Source organism: Mytilus edulis, chromosome 3 (assembly GCF_963676685.1).
Source record: "Mytilus edulis chromosome 3, xbMytEdul2.2, whole genome shotgun sequence".
Taxonomy (NCBI): Eukaryota; Metazoa; Mollusca; class Bivalvia; order Mytilida; family Mytilidae; genus Mytilus; species Mytilus edulis.
Genome location: NC_092346.1, coordinates 56296915 through 56313990, shown reverse-complemented (window position 1 = coordinate 56313990; position 17076 = coordinate 56296915). Strand labels below are relative to the sequence as shown.

The 17076-nt window shown below is 30.4% G+C and overlaps 1 protein-coding gene across 5 annotated transcripts in view; it reads right to left on the bottom strand.

The window, feature by feature from the left end:
* Nucleotides 1–1120: 1120 nt before the first annotated feature.
* LOC139516910 (putative ATP-dependent RNA helicase DHX57) overlaps nucleotides 1121–17076 on the bottom strand; it is a 30205-nt gene continuing 14249 nt past the window's right edge. Inside the window, exons 12-28 of one of the 5 annotated variants that reach the window (XM_071307340.1) lie at nucleotides 16825–16931; nucleotides 16354–16413; nucleotides 15821–15934; nucleotides 15232–15395; nucleotides 14812–14888; nucleotides 13592–13687; nucleotides 12327–12354; nucleotides 11227–11248; nucleotides 10649–10739; nucleotides 9325–9420; nucleotides 8557–8640; nucleotides 8076–8216; nucleotides 6830–6944; nucleotides 5527–5588; nucleotides 5068–5157; nucleotides 4126–4266; nucleotides 1121–3861 (exon numbers count right to left, since the gene is read on the bottom strand). In XM_071307340.1, coding sequence (XP_071163441.1) covers nucleotides 3718–3861; nucleotides 4126–4266; nucleotides 5068–5157; nucleotides 5527–5588; nucleotides 6830–6944; nucleotides 8076–8216; nucleotides 8557–8640; nucleotides 9325–9420; nucleotides 10649–10739; nucleotides 11227–11248; nucleotides 12327–12354; nucleotides 13592–13687; nucleotides 14812–14888; nucleotides 15232–15395; nucleotides 15821–15934; nucleotides 16354–16413; nucleotides 16825–16931 — 1632 coding nt within the window. In that variant the 3' untranslated portion in view covers nucleotides 1121–3717. Of the gene's footprint in view, nucleotides 3862–4125; nucleotides 4267–5067; nucleotides 5158–5526; nucleotides 5589–6829; nucleotides 6945–8075; nucleotides 8217–8556; nucleotides 8641–9324; nucleotides 9421–10648; nucleotides 10740–11226; nucleotides 11249–11380; nucleotides 11431–11842; nucleotides 11893–11919; nucleotides 11970–12304; nucleotides 12355–13591; nucleotides 13688–14811; nucleotides 14889–15231; nucleotides 15396–15820; nucleotides 15935–16353; nucleotides 16414–16824; nucleotides 16932–17076 lie in introns of all 5 variants that reach the window. The other 4 variants (XM_071307338.1, XM_071307341.1, XM_071307339.1 and 1 more) reach the window with 4 other exon arrangements.

The following is a 17076-nucleotide window of genomic DNA, read 5'->3' as shown; positions in this document are numbered from 1 at the left end:
ACATTGGTTTGATAACAAATTTTATTCATGCATGTATCACAAGAATTATTTGCATATACAAAATTTGTAATCATGCAGCCAGTAATCATATGTTTGTAACATAAAAGTAATCCAAAAGTAATCTTCATTTTACCTCGTTTTTGCATTGTAAATGACTAAATTGCAATTGGTTGTAATAAGAAGACAAAATGATTACTGATTGCATGTGATGACATTGCAGAATATGTAAATAGATAACAGCTGATAACTGATTATGATCCCCCTAGACTGGTACAGGGCTGTTATTTGAAAAGTTTTTAATATCTGTATATTTTAATTATTTCGAAGGCATACTGAATATTTAGGGACAGAACCAACCTAAATAATGCCCGGCCTGGTACTAACATTGATTTTGTTTTCACTAAATATATATGGCTATACAGTTATGAACTCTTTTAGTACAACATCCTGTTGATTCTTATATTTTGGCATTTCACAAAGCTGGGTTTTTTTTAGATTGTTTATGAAGTCTTTATTTACCAAATCCCTAGGATGTGTATTGACTGAAATTTAAGTCTGGGAAAACATGACTTATTAATTTTTTAGAATTGCTTTGAACTAGCTAATACTCTCACATCAGTACCTTGTGGTTGTAAGTCTTTTTTTGTTAGGTACTGATTTTGGATAATTACTGCTAACCTGATGATTTAAGCCTTTTCCAAATGCATTTTACATTGTATTGTGCTGTCCCTGATTAAGAGAGTAAGCCTGTAATTTGTTAGGTTGGTGTTGGTTGCTGTCTGATGATTAGTTTGAAATGAAAATGGTGAACTGGTTAAATGTATGGTTTTTGCTATAAATTTATCAAATCAGAAATGGATATTGTTAAAACTATATTATTGAAAACTTTTTGAAGGAAACAAACAGAAACCTAACTTCCATATATCTTTTCCTTGCAATATGAATCACATGCACATAGTCCTTTCACTTTCATAGAAAAAAACATGTGTCCATTACAGATATCAGTCCAATAATGTATAAGGAGGTATTTTTTTGTAGGACCTCTCATTAATAACTTTTTATCTTTTATATCAATAATCATATTTTCCAAATACATTTGTACTAGTAATTAAACAAAACACATATTTCTATTTTTATTTGTCAACAATAGCATTATAAATAAAGTTTGGTTTTTTTTTACATATCACAGTGTTAAATTGACATTTTCTAGTTATTTATAAATTTAAAACATGTATTCCCAAACATCTTGTCAACCCTTTCTGCAATATCAATTTTACTTTGTAATATATCATTTGAAACAATCAACTCTATTGATTTTCTTTTGGTTTGAGGTAAATTACAAGGGATCTTTTCACAAAAAAAAATATTACAATAAAAATTTCTAAGTTATACTAAACTGTTTATGACTAACTAGAACATTTTTGGTGATATGAGTTGCTGTAACTCAAAATTCTAAAGTTAAACCTCAACCCATGATAAATTCAAAATTGACTTGTTTTTAATGTACCCAAGTAGTTTTGGGTCATAGTAAAAGATCTATATCATGGCAAATTAAAGCTACTATAGAAAAAAAATCTTTGTTGACAGTCAGATTATGTCATGGCACATTAAAGGTACCATCAGAAATAAATTGTTGTTAACAGTCAATAGACCTACACTCAGGGCAGTATATATTTATATGTGTGTTTTGACTCATGTATTTACATATTCATGTTTTTTCTTGTAGTTTATTGTGTTGTTGGGTTACTGTCACTAGAATGTATATCTAAAATCTTTAAAAAGGAAAAGCAGTTCCAATATGTTCCCCTGAGATTTTTGGAGATAGCATACAAATGCCCATTTTTGTGACATTTAAAATAAAAAGCAACAATAAATAAGCAAGCAAACATTTATCCCACTCACAATACTTTTTCATGACTTCATAAAAACATCATAACAAAATAACAATAAACTAAATATCATATTATAACAAAGCAGTAAATTAGAATATTTCATTTACACATACATTTTTTAGATGCATCATTCATCATCATGGAAGACATTTGATATTTTGTTTTAATATTCATTAAAGTAATTCTCTTTTACAGTGACTCTTGGTGTCAAACATCATTATATTCAAGCAATTTACAAAAAATAACTGAAATTATTTCTGATTTCATCAGATCAATCAGGTAATTTTCATTTGTAATTTTAAATATTTTACAAACATGTCTAAACGCTTAATAAAGTGAAGAAGTAGTATATACCCTGATGTATAAACAACCGATACCTGCTACTTCTTACTTATAGTGATGCAGAAAAAAATCAATATTTGCCTAATCCTTTTAAGTTTAGTTTGTCAAAGACAGTAAATTTCACATATCAAAATATAGAAAAATATATATCTTAATCAATATGCATTTCATCCTTAATAAACACAAAAATATTTAAAAGCACTCATATGAAATCAGACAAAAACCTTTTAATTGGTAATCAAGAATGTGTCCATAGTACACAGATGCCCCACTCACATTATTATTTTCTATGTTCAGTGGATTGTGAAATTGGGGCCAAAACTCTAAATTGGCATTAAATTTAGGAAGATAGGGATCAGGTGTTCAATGTTTCAAGTTGACTGGACTTCAACTTCATCAAAATTACCTTGACCAATTGTTTTTACCTGAAGTGGGACAGACGGACGAAGGGACCAATGGACAAACAGATGAACAGACAGACGCGCAGACAAAATAACATAATGCCCCTAGGTGGGGCATACAAATATCAATATGAAAATATAACATTAGTTGACCTGTGTAGCTTTCCTTCCAAAAATTTTGATTGATAAATTGTAGTTAAAAAATGCCAATGAATGTTCATAATATTTAAGTACCTTAACTATTCAAGGGGAAACCCTATCTTAAATTAAACCAAAAAAACAATTCAGCATTACTACTTCTATAATCAAGTCACCTTAAACTATACGCTTAAATTCAAAAGTCTATGTTATATTGTGGAAGTGGTTTTTTTTTCAGGGTATTTATGGTTTGTGATATAATATTTGGTTCACTTGATTTTAGAGTTATTGTTTTAGGATTGACAACTCCATGGAAAGTAAATATTTTGTTATGTATATTGTACTAAATCATGGTTGGACAAATGTTGGATGAACTCACAAATATTGGTACCCCACTGTCAATGATACTTTCAATACACCGAAACAAGTATAAAACTGGTGGTTTGTGACTAGGCTTGAATATACAACTATTGCACAAGTTTTTTTCTGTACTTAAAAATGGACACTGAATTGTTCAACAATGTCTGCCATTTTTTAACCATCCATCAACTCTTTTCACAAAAAATCTTACAAGTAAAATTGATTGTAAGTTATAATGAAATGTGTGACTTAAAGAGTATTTTTGCTCTTTTTTGTGAAAGAGCCGCATATATTTGTAAGATTCTCAGACTAAAACTTGTCAACAAACTATCAACACTGAAGCATTATAAATTAGCCAGTTTGTGATATTTCTTTAGTAACTGTGTGGTTTAACTGGTCTATTAACATTTTGCTTAAAAATCATTTATGGATCAATAATACCATGATGTTCACATATAAAAAAGCACCAGTAATCTGAGTTCATTTCCACAACCCAACAGGTCAAAGCGCATTATTCATATTGTGTTTTAAAAGCTTGATAATTCTTTTGGATCCTATTCCTGAGGATTGTTAGGCACATTGTATCACTGAGTTGTAATAAGAGTTACAATAGTATCGATAATTTTACTTCCTTTTGGACAGGTACACAAATCCATGTGGGGATTCTTAATTTTGTCTGTCAATAACTGATCTAGCTCTGTTCGTAATTCTCTCACAAGTTCTGCAATCTAAAAATAGAAGTGCAAACATGTAGTACAACAACAGAATACTGGGGTATTTAAGTTTGAAGTTTAGAGATTATTCTATGTTCAAAATTCTTTAAGTGAAATACTGTATAAAGTACTGTATACAAATTAATTTTGCAGGAGCCGAGTATTTATCAAACTTTTTCCAGAGGAAAATAATACAAAATATAAATTGTTGCCAATATGTCGAGCAATTTTCATTTTTGTTCAGGTTAAAACAGACAAAAAGTTACAAATGATTGATACCTGATGTGAGTTGGCTATAAATCTAATCCATCCATCATCCACAGATAGCACAAAGTTTCCCCTGTCTAAATCTACTGATAATCCTCCTCCAAATAACAACAGTGGATAAACATTCACCATAGTACTGTCTCTAATGTATACCTAGTACAATGTATCACAGATAATAATGAATCAAGTGTTTTGTTAATACACATAATTATACATTTGTACACTTTTAAAATGCTATTTCAGTAACTTTTAAATAAAATTTCTATCAAGCTAGTACCCCCAAAAAAACCAAGATGTGTGTTTAATAAATAATATAGTCATTACAAATGAAAGAAACCTGAGGGAGCAAGCAAGAAACAAAACCCTTGAAAATCCTATAAAATGGCCCCCCTCTTAAATTTTGCTGATTAATGAACTCATCCAAGATTCTGAAGAGTGTTATTCTATTTTTTTGAGGTTTTGATGAACAGATGCCTAACCCACCATCAATATTCAAAGAGGATCAAAGGAAAAAAGAAGCTGATTATATAGTTTGTAAAGTATTTATACATCCATGACTTGCCAATTTTTGTACATGAGCATTCCTGATTTTGTTTAATCCAGAAAAATGCTTTAGACACAGCAAATTAATTTCATTCCCAATTTCACATGTTATTGATTAAAATAATTCAAGCGTGGTTCATGAAGGTCAAAACCTTCATTTAAATTTGGAGAAGATCTGATAAAAAAACAAAGGAGCTATCATGATGACAAGAATTAATATGAAGTGTTTTAAAAACAAGTCCAGTCTTCTAACAAAAATTATCCCCAAATTTAGACATTTCTGATTATCAAACTCATCAACGAGTGGAAGCCTCCATTTCTATTTGAAAAAGATCAGATGAATAAAATGAAAGTGTAGATTTCTGATCTTAAAAACAATTTGTTAGGAATGTGTGATTTATTTGAACATACCTTAGATGTCTTGACCATTTCATGATATACCAAGTAAGGACTCTCATAGTACCTCACTTGAAAGTTGACAGATGAAGGATGGATATGTATCTGGAATAGAACAGTAATATGTATCATTTGAAACCAGTTAAAACATACAGCAAAAACCAATTCATAAACATTCTCAATGCAACGTTTATCCAAGTTTAAACTTTTAAAAAAAAAAAACACTAGTCCTTTATTCTTTTTTATTTAATCAAAATTTATTTGTATCAAAGATTAAAATTTTTAGAAAAAAATCTGTGTACAGAATATGTAAAAAAAGTTTTAAACTATTTCAAACCAATATATGTATAAAATTAACAATTTGTGACAGTAGGTCTGCTCCAATAGTCTCAGATAAAAGGTTTAAAACTTTAAATATCTATCAAAAAAATAAAAGTTAAAAACTGATGATTGTAGCTTCAATAAAATACTTACAAATCCATCAGACTTAGTTTTAAATCTCAACTCCTCTGGTTTTGGAAATTTTGAAACAGCACCTTTAATGAAAATATTCTGATTCTGATCTTAGTATTTAGTAGCAACAGACATCTCAATCAATTAAGAATTATTTGAAAATATCTAATTTTCCAGTTAATTTTATTTTTTAGGATGTATCTTTGAGACAAACACATCTCCCCTTCATAAAAAATTCATGCAACATTATGCAAATGACTCTGACTGTCAATTATAGAATTTATAAGACCTCATCCAATTAAAACTGGCATAACATTTCATATTGCATTAGAATCACAAACCACTATAACTTCACTATATGGTGTGCGAATGGCCCAAAATCAGAAGTGCTTGCTGCTGTTATTCATATCTCCTGAATGTTTGTTTACTTATCTTCATATTTTGGTCATGTATATCAAATTTGTTTAGATATTAGATCTTTGGATAACTCAGATTATCACAACTTGTCTACAACCAAGATGATTCAGAAGTTATGATAAAATGTCACAATTTTATCACAGTCAAAACTGTATAAATAGCTCATCAAAACAGCCACAGAAAACTAACATTAAAATAGAAGTGTACTTTAGATTGAGGTTTGAAATGTATACCTTTTACTACAATTGGACAATAAGAGTGCATACTGAAAAAAAAAAGTTTTTTCCACTTAATAGAGTTGACCTATATATGTTAGACCCAGATCGACGTCCGGTCTCTAATCGACATCCGTACCTCAAATCGACATCCAAATCATTCACAGATTGACGTCCAATATTTTGATACTCTATTCCATAAAGATTTTTTCAACCCGAAATAGGTAACATGTATGTTAATATTTATCTTGATAAAAGTTAGTCAAATTAATCTACATTGTAGTATGTCATTCCTATTCATATCAATAATTGACATGCATGTACATTTGTATGTGTAAGTGAATGAAAAGAAACCAAACGACATAAAGAGGGCGTTGGCCAGTCTTCATTGATGCACAAAATAAAGAAGTACAGCCAATTGTTTTGTGAGTATCATATTTTAAACTCTGTTTACACCGGGGGTGAAACATATATAGGGAAGCTAAAAATTGGACGTCGATTACAGAAGCCTAAAATTGGCCGTCGATTAGAGAAGCATAAAATTGGCCGTCGATTTGAAATGTTATTTTATTGTGACGTCAGATTTGGACGTCGATCTGAGTCTTACATATATATATAGCAGGTCTGACTGTAGATATATTGAAATCTTCATTTTCTTGTCAATCACTTTAAAATGATATGTTACTATTTACCTGCACTACTCTGATTAAATTTGGACTGTGGTGTCATGACTTGTACAACATTAGGGTACAGAGCTCCTACCAGGATAGCTGATATCAGCTTCAGGTTCTTTAAATTGATGTTAGCCTGTTGGTATACATAGACTTTGGTTAAAGCTACAGACATTAATATAATGATAATATCAAAGACATATACCAATTATATAAAATGGGTCTTTACTCTATCTATGACTGACCCTTATTTGCACCACTTGTTAACCAATCATATTTGGTCTCTCCAGTCAAACAATTTCTGTTATAATTATGAGAAAAAATTCTGGAAAAATGTTTCATTACCTTCAAGGTGGACAATTTTGTGTGAACAATCAATAAAACTACCTATCCATTCACTGTTCAATACAGAATTGTATATTACTTCTGATTCAGATGTTAGATAAACAGTAGGCAGAACATTATATGAATCCTGTTAGAATGATAAAATAGTCATAGACATTCTGCAAACTATTGTTAAATGCTATAAAGAGAATTTAAGCTAACTTTTTGGAGAAAATTACACTCTAATGTCATAACTTATCAAACACTTTAACCTCATAACTTATCAATGATAAAAGACTAATCCTCAGAAAAACTACAACAGCTAGTGTTTAATGTTCTGAACAGGATAGGTAGACTTGGGCAATCTACAGATTGATATATTGATAGACACCTGTCTTTTGTTGAAGATTGTATGTCAAACTCTAGATGTCTTCCTTTTTTGTGTCATGTGGTTAATGTCTTAGATATAGGAAGATATGGTATAAGTGCCAATGAGACAACTCTCCATCCAATTCACAATTTATAAAAGTAAACCATTATAGGTCAAGGTACAGCCTTCAACTTAGAGCTTTGGCTCACACGGAACAGCAAGCTATAAAGGCCCCAAAAATTACTAATGTAAAACCATTCAAAAGGGAAAAACAACAGTCTAATGGTATACAGTGGTTTCATTTATTTTCCTGGGTATCAATTTTTCGTTGATTGCTGAAAACTTGCATATTCATGGATATTTGATTTCCTGGTTTTGCCAAACTCTGTATACAAAGCCTGTAGAAAATATGTTATACCTCTACCCACGAAACAAACAAAAAAATTGGTATCCAACGAATAATGATGAATCTACAGTATACTCAATTTCTAATTTTACAATACTACTTTTCTAGAAACAAAAATTTACTCTGTATATAAAAGTAAAAAACAATAAGCCTAATTCATGTCATACCTCTTCCCCTGTGAGTTCTATAACACCATCACTACCATGACGTCTGGCAGCTCTTTCTACATCTCTGAATGTTATTCCTTCTCTTACAAATCCTATATCTGATAACAGTTCTACAAATTGTTGTTTCAAGCTAACCAACATCTGAAAAAGAAATATCTAATACTTGATCATTTTTGTAATATTATTATTTTATATTCCACTTGGGTAAAACAAAATCTTGCAAAATAAGTATTAGAAAACCTTGTAAAATTTCACCAATGAAATTATACAACTACATGTAGTTGTATTCAGTATTCCTCCAAAAAATGTTTTCTTTAAAAAATAAAATTTGGTTTTAAATATAAAAACAAAATCTTTATATATCATTTAAATTTAACCTAATGACGTCTTCAGCACAGAGGCCTCAAAATGACAACAAAATCATAGTTTTACTACCACAATTAGGCATAAATTTCAAATTGCACCTATCATTATATTATACCTGCAAAGATTTCTGTGAGAGGAAATTTTCTTGGCAAAATAAGTAAGCTTCTCTACCACCTATTTTCTTTGCACTAAGCCAGCCCTACAACATAATCATGATTACACTAAATATGAATAAATTCTACTAAATATTACGAAAGTAAAAATTAGTTTGTTTAAAACCCTAAAAGACATTTATCAAAAAAAGTCAACATATTACAATCTTCAGTAAAGTATTTCTGAACATATTTGTTCAACAAGATAATATTAGGATCTGTGTTGAAGACCATTTTTTTTATTACCTATAATGGCCTTTTACAAATTTTGACTTGCATGGAGAGTTGTATCATTGGCACTCTTACCACATCTTCTTATATCTACAATATGCATAAATATTTATAATTTTCTTTTTTTCATAGGTTTATTTTTATAAATGAGTCAGGTGTAAGTGGTTATTGCATTCTGTTGTAATGTTCAATATTTAAGGGTTATTATTGTTAATCTTAATTTTTTTTATCAACAGCAAATCAATATACAGCCAAATGTCTTGAACACAAATGAAAAAGCAATATCAACTGAAGAATTTGAACGAAATGTACAGATTGAAATATGTAGGACTTCCTAAACATGAATATTTTTTTAATATCTTTTATATGCTTTATAAGATACTTTGACTCTCTGTTTATGTAAACAAATCATGGGTCAGCTATTAATCAAAGTGTACTTCAATTGATAGCACAATTTACCTTTCAAAATAAGGAGGAAAGTTATGTAATATCTTGCTTACCTGATAGCCATTTAGCATTGTCAAATGGTCAGAATTTCCTACAGCAAACTCCAGCTTCTTTTGTGTTGCTTCAAATTTCTTACCAAATGGTGAAACCTTCAAGGTTATATAAATTATGAATGCATGTATGAATATGTATTTTAATGTTGCTTAGTCTTATACCATTCAATTTGAGTAGATATATTATTATAACTTTTGGAGTTTTGGATGGATCAAATACTCAAAAATTAAAAATAAGGAGACACTTGTCAAGATAGATAAAAAGAAATACTGTGAAAGTACTTTAATTCGTGGGTATCAATTTTCGTGGTTTGAGCAATATTTACATATTCGTGGGTTTTTAAATTCGTGGATTTTAATTTTCTAAAAAAAAAAATTAAAAAAAAGCCTTTAGAAACGAAGGTTACAAATAGTCTGGATCGAAGGAAATTGCAAAGTAAACATTGACCCGTGTAAATGGTAGTGATAACACTAATTAACCCATGTGATAAAGTGATCAACAGATTAAAGACCATCAAAGGTGTTAATTAGGCCATAAACATGTCACCTAAATGAAACAGTAACATAAACAAATACTATAAACATATCTTGATTTGTGAGGTATTTCTTATCGAAATCAAGCCCAGCATGAAATAATTATTTCCCATATGTACGAGAACTATGAGGGTATGAAATGAACACTTTCTCATACTAGCATATCAATACCGGAAATCTGACGTTCATCGATCAAAAATATTTTTTTAAACAATTAAAAGATCAAAAGTTGTACAGTTTAGGTTACTTATTAAAGATTAAATGGGTATAATCCTGCATACGGTTGTTATTCTGTTGACTACCATAAAAGTATTCTCAGATTTGGCGTTATTCAATATATTCACTATATCATATCAGTAGTCAAACCTACCGATGGGGATATTTCCATTGCTTGATTTGGACAATGGTTGTTTTATTTCGTTGGACATTTAAATTCGTGGATAAAGTCATCCACGAAAACCACGAAAATTGGTACCCCACGAATAAAAGTACTTTCACAGTAATAGATATTCAACTAAACACTGTCATAAAAAAGTCATATCTATCCCTGAAATGAACAATATCTATTAATTCTGGTTATGATTACAGGCTACCACCATAAGAGAATTAAAATTTCATAAAAAGTTTTCATTTTTGAAATTTCATTATCCATTTTTCCTTTTTTAATTTTATTATTATAAATTAAATCATCTATTGATAACTGCTTCAGACAAACAAAAAGTGCAGAATTAAATATGGAGATAAACAACTTTGTTTTGCCAGATATATATTATATGATATGTATACTTACAAAAGGTGATTTGAAACTGAGTGATGCTGCAATGGTCAGTGCAGGGTCTAAACATCTGAATATGGCACCAAATAACATCAATTTTCCTATCCTACAATAAACAACAATGATATGATGAGCATAGAGCATGGCATGAAAGAATCAATTCTTAAAAAACAAATGAATCAATTTCCTAAATGGTTCACCTATTCGTATTCAAGTTAACAAAAAAATTGTATGTGCCAATCAGTGGTCCTTGAACTAAAATAAATATAGTGAAAATGTATCTGTAACTAGTCTAACTTTATCAAATCAATTGATAATGAGGTAAATCTTAAATTGTTTTACAAATTTACACTACTAACTTACCTTACATCTACAGGTACAGATCCTAGATGATAGCCCAATGGTGTCAACTCCTTCAAATATTTACACTACTAACTTACCTTACATCTACAGGGTATATCCTAGATGATATCCCAATGGTGTCAACTCCTACAAATATTTACATTACTAACTTACCTGAAATCTACAGGTAAAGATCCTAACTGATATCCTCATGGTGTCAACTCCTACAAATATTTACACTACTAACTTACCTTACATCTACAGGTAAAGATCCTAGATGATATCCTAATGGTGTCAACTCCTACAAATATTTACACTACTAACTTACCTAACATCTACAGGTAAAGATCCTAGATGATAGCCTAATGGTGTCAACTCCTACAAATATTTACACTACTAACTTACCTTACATCTACAGGTAAAGATCCTAGATGATAGCCCAATGGTGTCAACTCCTACAAATATTTACACTACTAACTTACCTTACATCTACAGGTAAAGACCCTAGATGATATCCCAATGGTGTCAACTCCTACAAATATTTACACTACTAACTTACCTTACATCTACAGGTAAAGATCCTACATGATATCCCAATGGTGTCAACTCCTACAAATATTTACACTACTAACTTACCTTACATCTACAGGTAAAGATCCTACATGATAGCCCAATGGTGTCAACTCCTACACATATTTACACTACTAACTTACCTTACATCTACAGGTAAAGATCCTAGATGATAGCCCAATGGTGTCAACTCCTACACATATTTACACTACTAACTTACCTTACATCTACAGGTAAAGACCCTAGATGATATCCCAATGGTGTCAACTCCTACAAATATTTACACTACTAACTTACCTTACATCTACAGGTAAAGATCCTAGATGATAGCCCAATGGTGTCAACTCCTACAAATATTTACACTACTAACTTACCTTACATCTACAGGTAAAGAACCTAGATGATAGCCCAATGGTGTCAACTCCTACAAATATTTACACTACTAACTTACCTTACATCTACAGGTAAAGATCCTAGATGATAGCCCAATGGTGTCAACTCCTACAAATATTTACACTACTAACTTACCTTACATCTACAGGTAAAGACCCTAGATGATATCCCAATGGTGTCAACTCCTACAAATATTTACACTACTAACTTACCTTACATCTACAGGTAAAAATCCTATATGATAGCCCAATGGTGTCAACTCCTACAAATATTTACACTACTAACTTACCTTACATCTACAGGTAAAGATCCTAGATGATAGCCCAATGGTGTCAACTCCTTCAAATATTTACACTACTAACTTACCTTACATCTACAGGTAAAGAACCTAGATGATAGCCCAATGGTGTCAACTCCTACAAATATTAAAAATGTAAATATTCTGTTTCATTGAGGTATAATTTTACAATACTGAACTTTTTCATCCTGTATATATATATAGTATGTGTACCACATTCTATTTCAAGAACCTAGATGATATCCCAATGGTGTCAACTCCTACAAATATTTACACTACTAACTTACCTTACATCTACAGGTAAAGATCCTAGATGATAGCCCAATGGTGTCAACTCCTACAAATATTTACACTACTAACTTACCTTACATCTACAGGTAAAGAACCTAGATGATAGCCCAATGGTGTCAACTCCTACAAATATTTACACTACTAACTTACCTTACATCTACAGGTAAAGATCCTAGATGATAGCCCAATGGTGTCAACTCCTACAAATATTTACACTACTAACTTACCTTACATCTACAGGTAAAGACCCTAGATGATATCCCAATGGTGTCAACTCCTACAAATATTTACACTACTAACTTACCTTACATCTACAGGTAAAAATCCTATATGATAGCCCAATGGTGTCAACTCCTACAAATATTTACACTACTAACTTACCTTACATCTACAGGTAAAGATCCTAGATGATAGCCCAATGGTGTCAACTCCTTCAAATATTTACACTACTAACTTACCTTACATCTACAGGTAAAGAACCTAGATGATAGCCCAATGGTGTCAACTCCTACAAATATTAAAAATGTAAATATTCTGTTTCATTGAGGTATAATTTTACAATACTGAACTTTTTCATCCTGTATATATATATAGTATGTGTACCACATTCTATTTCAAGAATCTTTTGATTTTAACAATTAATATTAGGTTATGGGTTGAGCAATTCTTAAATCAATATAACCATATGGTAACAGGCTTGTGTCAAGTCATAACCTAAGTCAGGAGTTATTGCCATCTTTTTGGTTGTTATTGTTTGTCCTAAAGGGAATATGTTTTAGATATTTGATGACTTTTGTTGAGTGTAGATTTTTTTCCCATCTTGGCAAAACTTATATATTTATAGGAGTTTATTGTATGGTTCTAGTGTCTGCTCATCCTTTGACCACAAAATGGTGTCAAGATCCAAAGTACTTTTTCTCATTTAACACACTGTATCATTTTCTTGTCTTTATTTTTAAATTGTCTTTACTCTAGTCTCTTCAAACGTAACCTTTATTTAAAATGTGCTATACATGTTAAGTCCTGTTAGAAAATATATTCAAAAGTTCTGAATGATTTCTTACATTTTTTTCGTCAAGAGCTCCAAGGTCCTGCAAACGTTTAGTTGCTGCAAGAATAGAATCTTCTTCTGGAGGTTCTAGCAACTGTTCTAATACTTCCTATAATATGTAATAAAAAATAATATTTGGCTAAGACAGATGCACATACAGAATGAAATAATATTATTCCGTAAAATTTCAGTTGAACATATAAGAAACATCTTTACAACAGCTAACTTTATAGCATAAATTGCCATTTAATGATCATTATTATGACACTTCATCCATATCTCTGTTGTAAAATAATTTACTTGCAATTCTACCAGTCGATATATATTTTGGGGGCCTTGGTGGCCGAGTGGTCTAAGTAGTTACTAGTTTACAACTGTAATCACTAGCTAGTCAACACTGATTGAATAGGATTGTCAGTTTTCCTATCAAAGGTTGGTGGTTTTCTCTGGGCACTCTGGTTTCCTCCACCAATAAAAACTGGCTGCCAGGAAATAGCCTAAATGCGGTGCTTAAAAGTGGCATTACCCAAAACTCAAAACTGAACTTAATGATCATTATTAATACACTTCATTGATGTAAAATAATTTACTTGCAATTCTACCATCAGATATATAAGAAGTATAATGAAAATCAATTTTCAAATTTCAATCAATTTTATGTAGCAGTTCTCTATTCCACATTTGGATACCACAAAGTTTCCTATTTTCCCAAAGATGTTTGAAAGGCATTTACACAATTCATAGTTTTCAAATTATCAGCTAGAAAACCACAGAGTTTTGATTTTTATCAGACAATCAAGGATCATAACTCTTTTAAAACATTTAAAGTTAAAATGACTGACAAACAAACCAAAGGATGGACAAACAGAATAGCTCCAGTGATCAAGCTTAATTCCATTAAAAATTCCATTAAAAATCATTTCCTGAGTTCTGCCTAAACAATTTTGATTCAACATCTTTTTTCCAAACAACTTTTAATAGTCTGAATTTACTTGCAATACCATGTTCAGCCTTAAATACTGTAAATTCAGAAATTATTGTGTGCATTTATTAATGCAGTTTTGTCATTTTAGACTAAAATGCAATTATAATTTTTGCGATATTGAGAAAAATCCTGTTTAATTCAAATAAAATAGTTCAAAATGCGAGCTTAATTTTAATGCGATTATAACCCTGTCACATTTTTCGCAATAATTTCTGAATTTACAGTAATTATTAAGCAGAAATATTTACCTTTGGTGACTGTTTTGTGAAAATATCAAGCATTTTAATCCTCAGTACAATCTGTTCCAAGGGTGCTCTCAGTATCTCTGTAACAAAAATTAAAGTCAAAAACATCTGTCTGAGGTACAGGAACAGAAATTTAATCATTTGTTATATTAACAGGGTAGAATGACTGAATGTCTTGGGCATTTATTTTAGTGGTCAAGCAGCTGTACTTCGGACTTTAGCTTTTCTTTTGAAATTAAATATTATGTGTAAACTTAACAATTTTAATCTTTCATTTTACAGTTGTAAATACCTGGTATGTCTTTTCCAGTAATTTCAACCAAATCAATAGGAAGTTTTCAACAGATAAATCATGAATAAATATCAGCAAGTATACACAAAAGATACTGTGACAGTGATACACGTACCAATAAGTATTTTTACCTGGTATTGGTTGTTCAATGAGGTGATTGTGATATCTATGACTTGTAAATAGATGAAAACAAACACCATGAGTAACACGTCCAGCTCTGCCTTTCCTTTGTATAGCATTAGCTCTAGATACCCATGCTGTATCAAGACTCTCCATGCCTCTTGAAGGATCATACCTTAAATTTATCATCAACAAAATTTGAAAAGTAATTATCTTTCAAAATAAATAGTGAGAGTCAAATAATGTTTTAATTCTTGAATAATGAAATGCTATTGACGCTGGACCCATAATCAATAAATTAAAGTTCAAACTATGTTTCATTTTTTTCTATAAAGTCTTAAACAAGTGGCAATGTTTCATTTAAACAACATTGAACAAAAAACATAAAATTAACTTGCACGACCGAAATTCTAATAAACTTTTGACACAGCAATATGTATCAACTGCATGTAATTTTTTCAGTAAATTGCAAATACTAAAATTAAAATGGCAAACTTTCACATGTCAACTATGCAAAAGTTTAAAAGTCACTGAACCTTGACTTTTGCAATTTACAGTTCCAGAAAAACTGAAAAATATCTTTGTAAATGCATTGTATACCTCTTTTCCTTCATTTTTCCCACATCAATGACAAAACCAATATCATCAATAGTAATAGATGTTTCTGCAATATTTGTTGCTATGACAATTTTTGTTACTCCTTCTGGTGGTTTTCTAAAACATAAAAGTAAATCAAGGATGTCTTAAACCTATTGCTACAGTTGAGTAAAGAACTTCACATAAGCTTGCATCAGTCACTGGGTAGAAATCTCTTACATGCTTACATGTCAATTGTTGATACTTATAAATTTGTTGATCAGACTGACAAAAATAATTTGCGATAACAGGATTTTTTAGATATCAGGAGTTACTACATATACTATCATAATAATGCAAAATTAACTATCAATTTCGGACAGAAATTTAACTTTGAGATAACAGGAATTTTTATATAATGAAATTTACTTACTTCAGTATTGCAATATTGAGTAAATATTTTGAAATAGCTATATTAAGACCTTGAGCTTTAAACTTTGACCCTGAATACCATTACCGGGGTCAAACTAGTTATAAAGAAACAAACATATACTTACGTAAATACCAACTGCTGATCTTCACTTGACAAGGAAGAGTGAAGTGGCACAATCTTGTATCTAAAATATATTAACAGTAATATAAACTGGGAAAATAGTGTGCATATTGTTAGCCCTTGTTACATTTTAACAAACATATCAAGTCAATTCTAAACCAATTTCAGATTGAATTCACATTATTTTGATACAAATTGAAACTGCTTAAGTGTAATTTTGCCATTTTACTAATTCAATGTTATTTCATGGCGATTTGGGTTTATAACCCTTTGTGAGGAAATAATCCTATCATACATTCGGATTCCATTATTTTATCTAAGTACGTTAATTTTTCATTCATTTCTGCATTTCTGCAAATACAACTCATTTTTTATGTCTCGTTTAACTCAAATTGTACTTTCCTCTTCAGAAAAAACCTAATGGTTGATTTTCCAAATCAGATTCATATTTATTTTCATCCTCCCCATGACCTACTTTCTTTGATTCCTCTGACCAAACACAGGACTTGTGTGGAGAAGATCTAGTACTGTTTGAATGTCTGAGAATCCTTGTAGAAATACTAACACTGATCCATTGGGAAACTAAAAACGTACACCAAATAATTCATAAAGTAAATTTAAGATAATTATAAACATAATAACATTGTATATATGTATATATATATATGAATTGTTTCACTTGAAAATCAGTCATGTAGTTTAACAAAATCAGCAAAAGTTTTCTTTC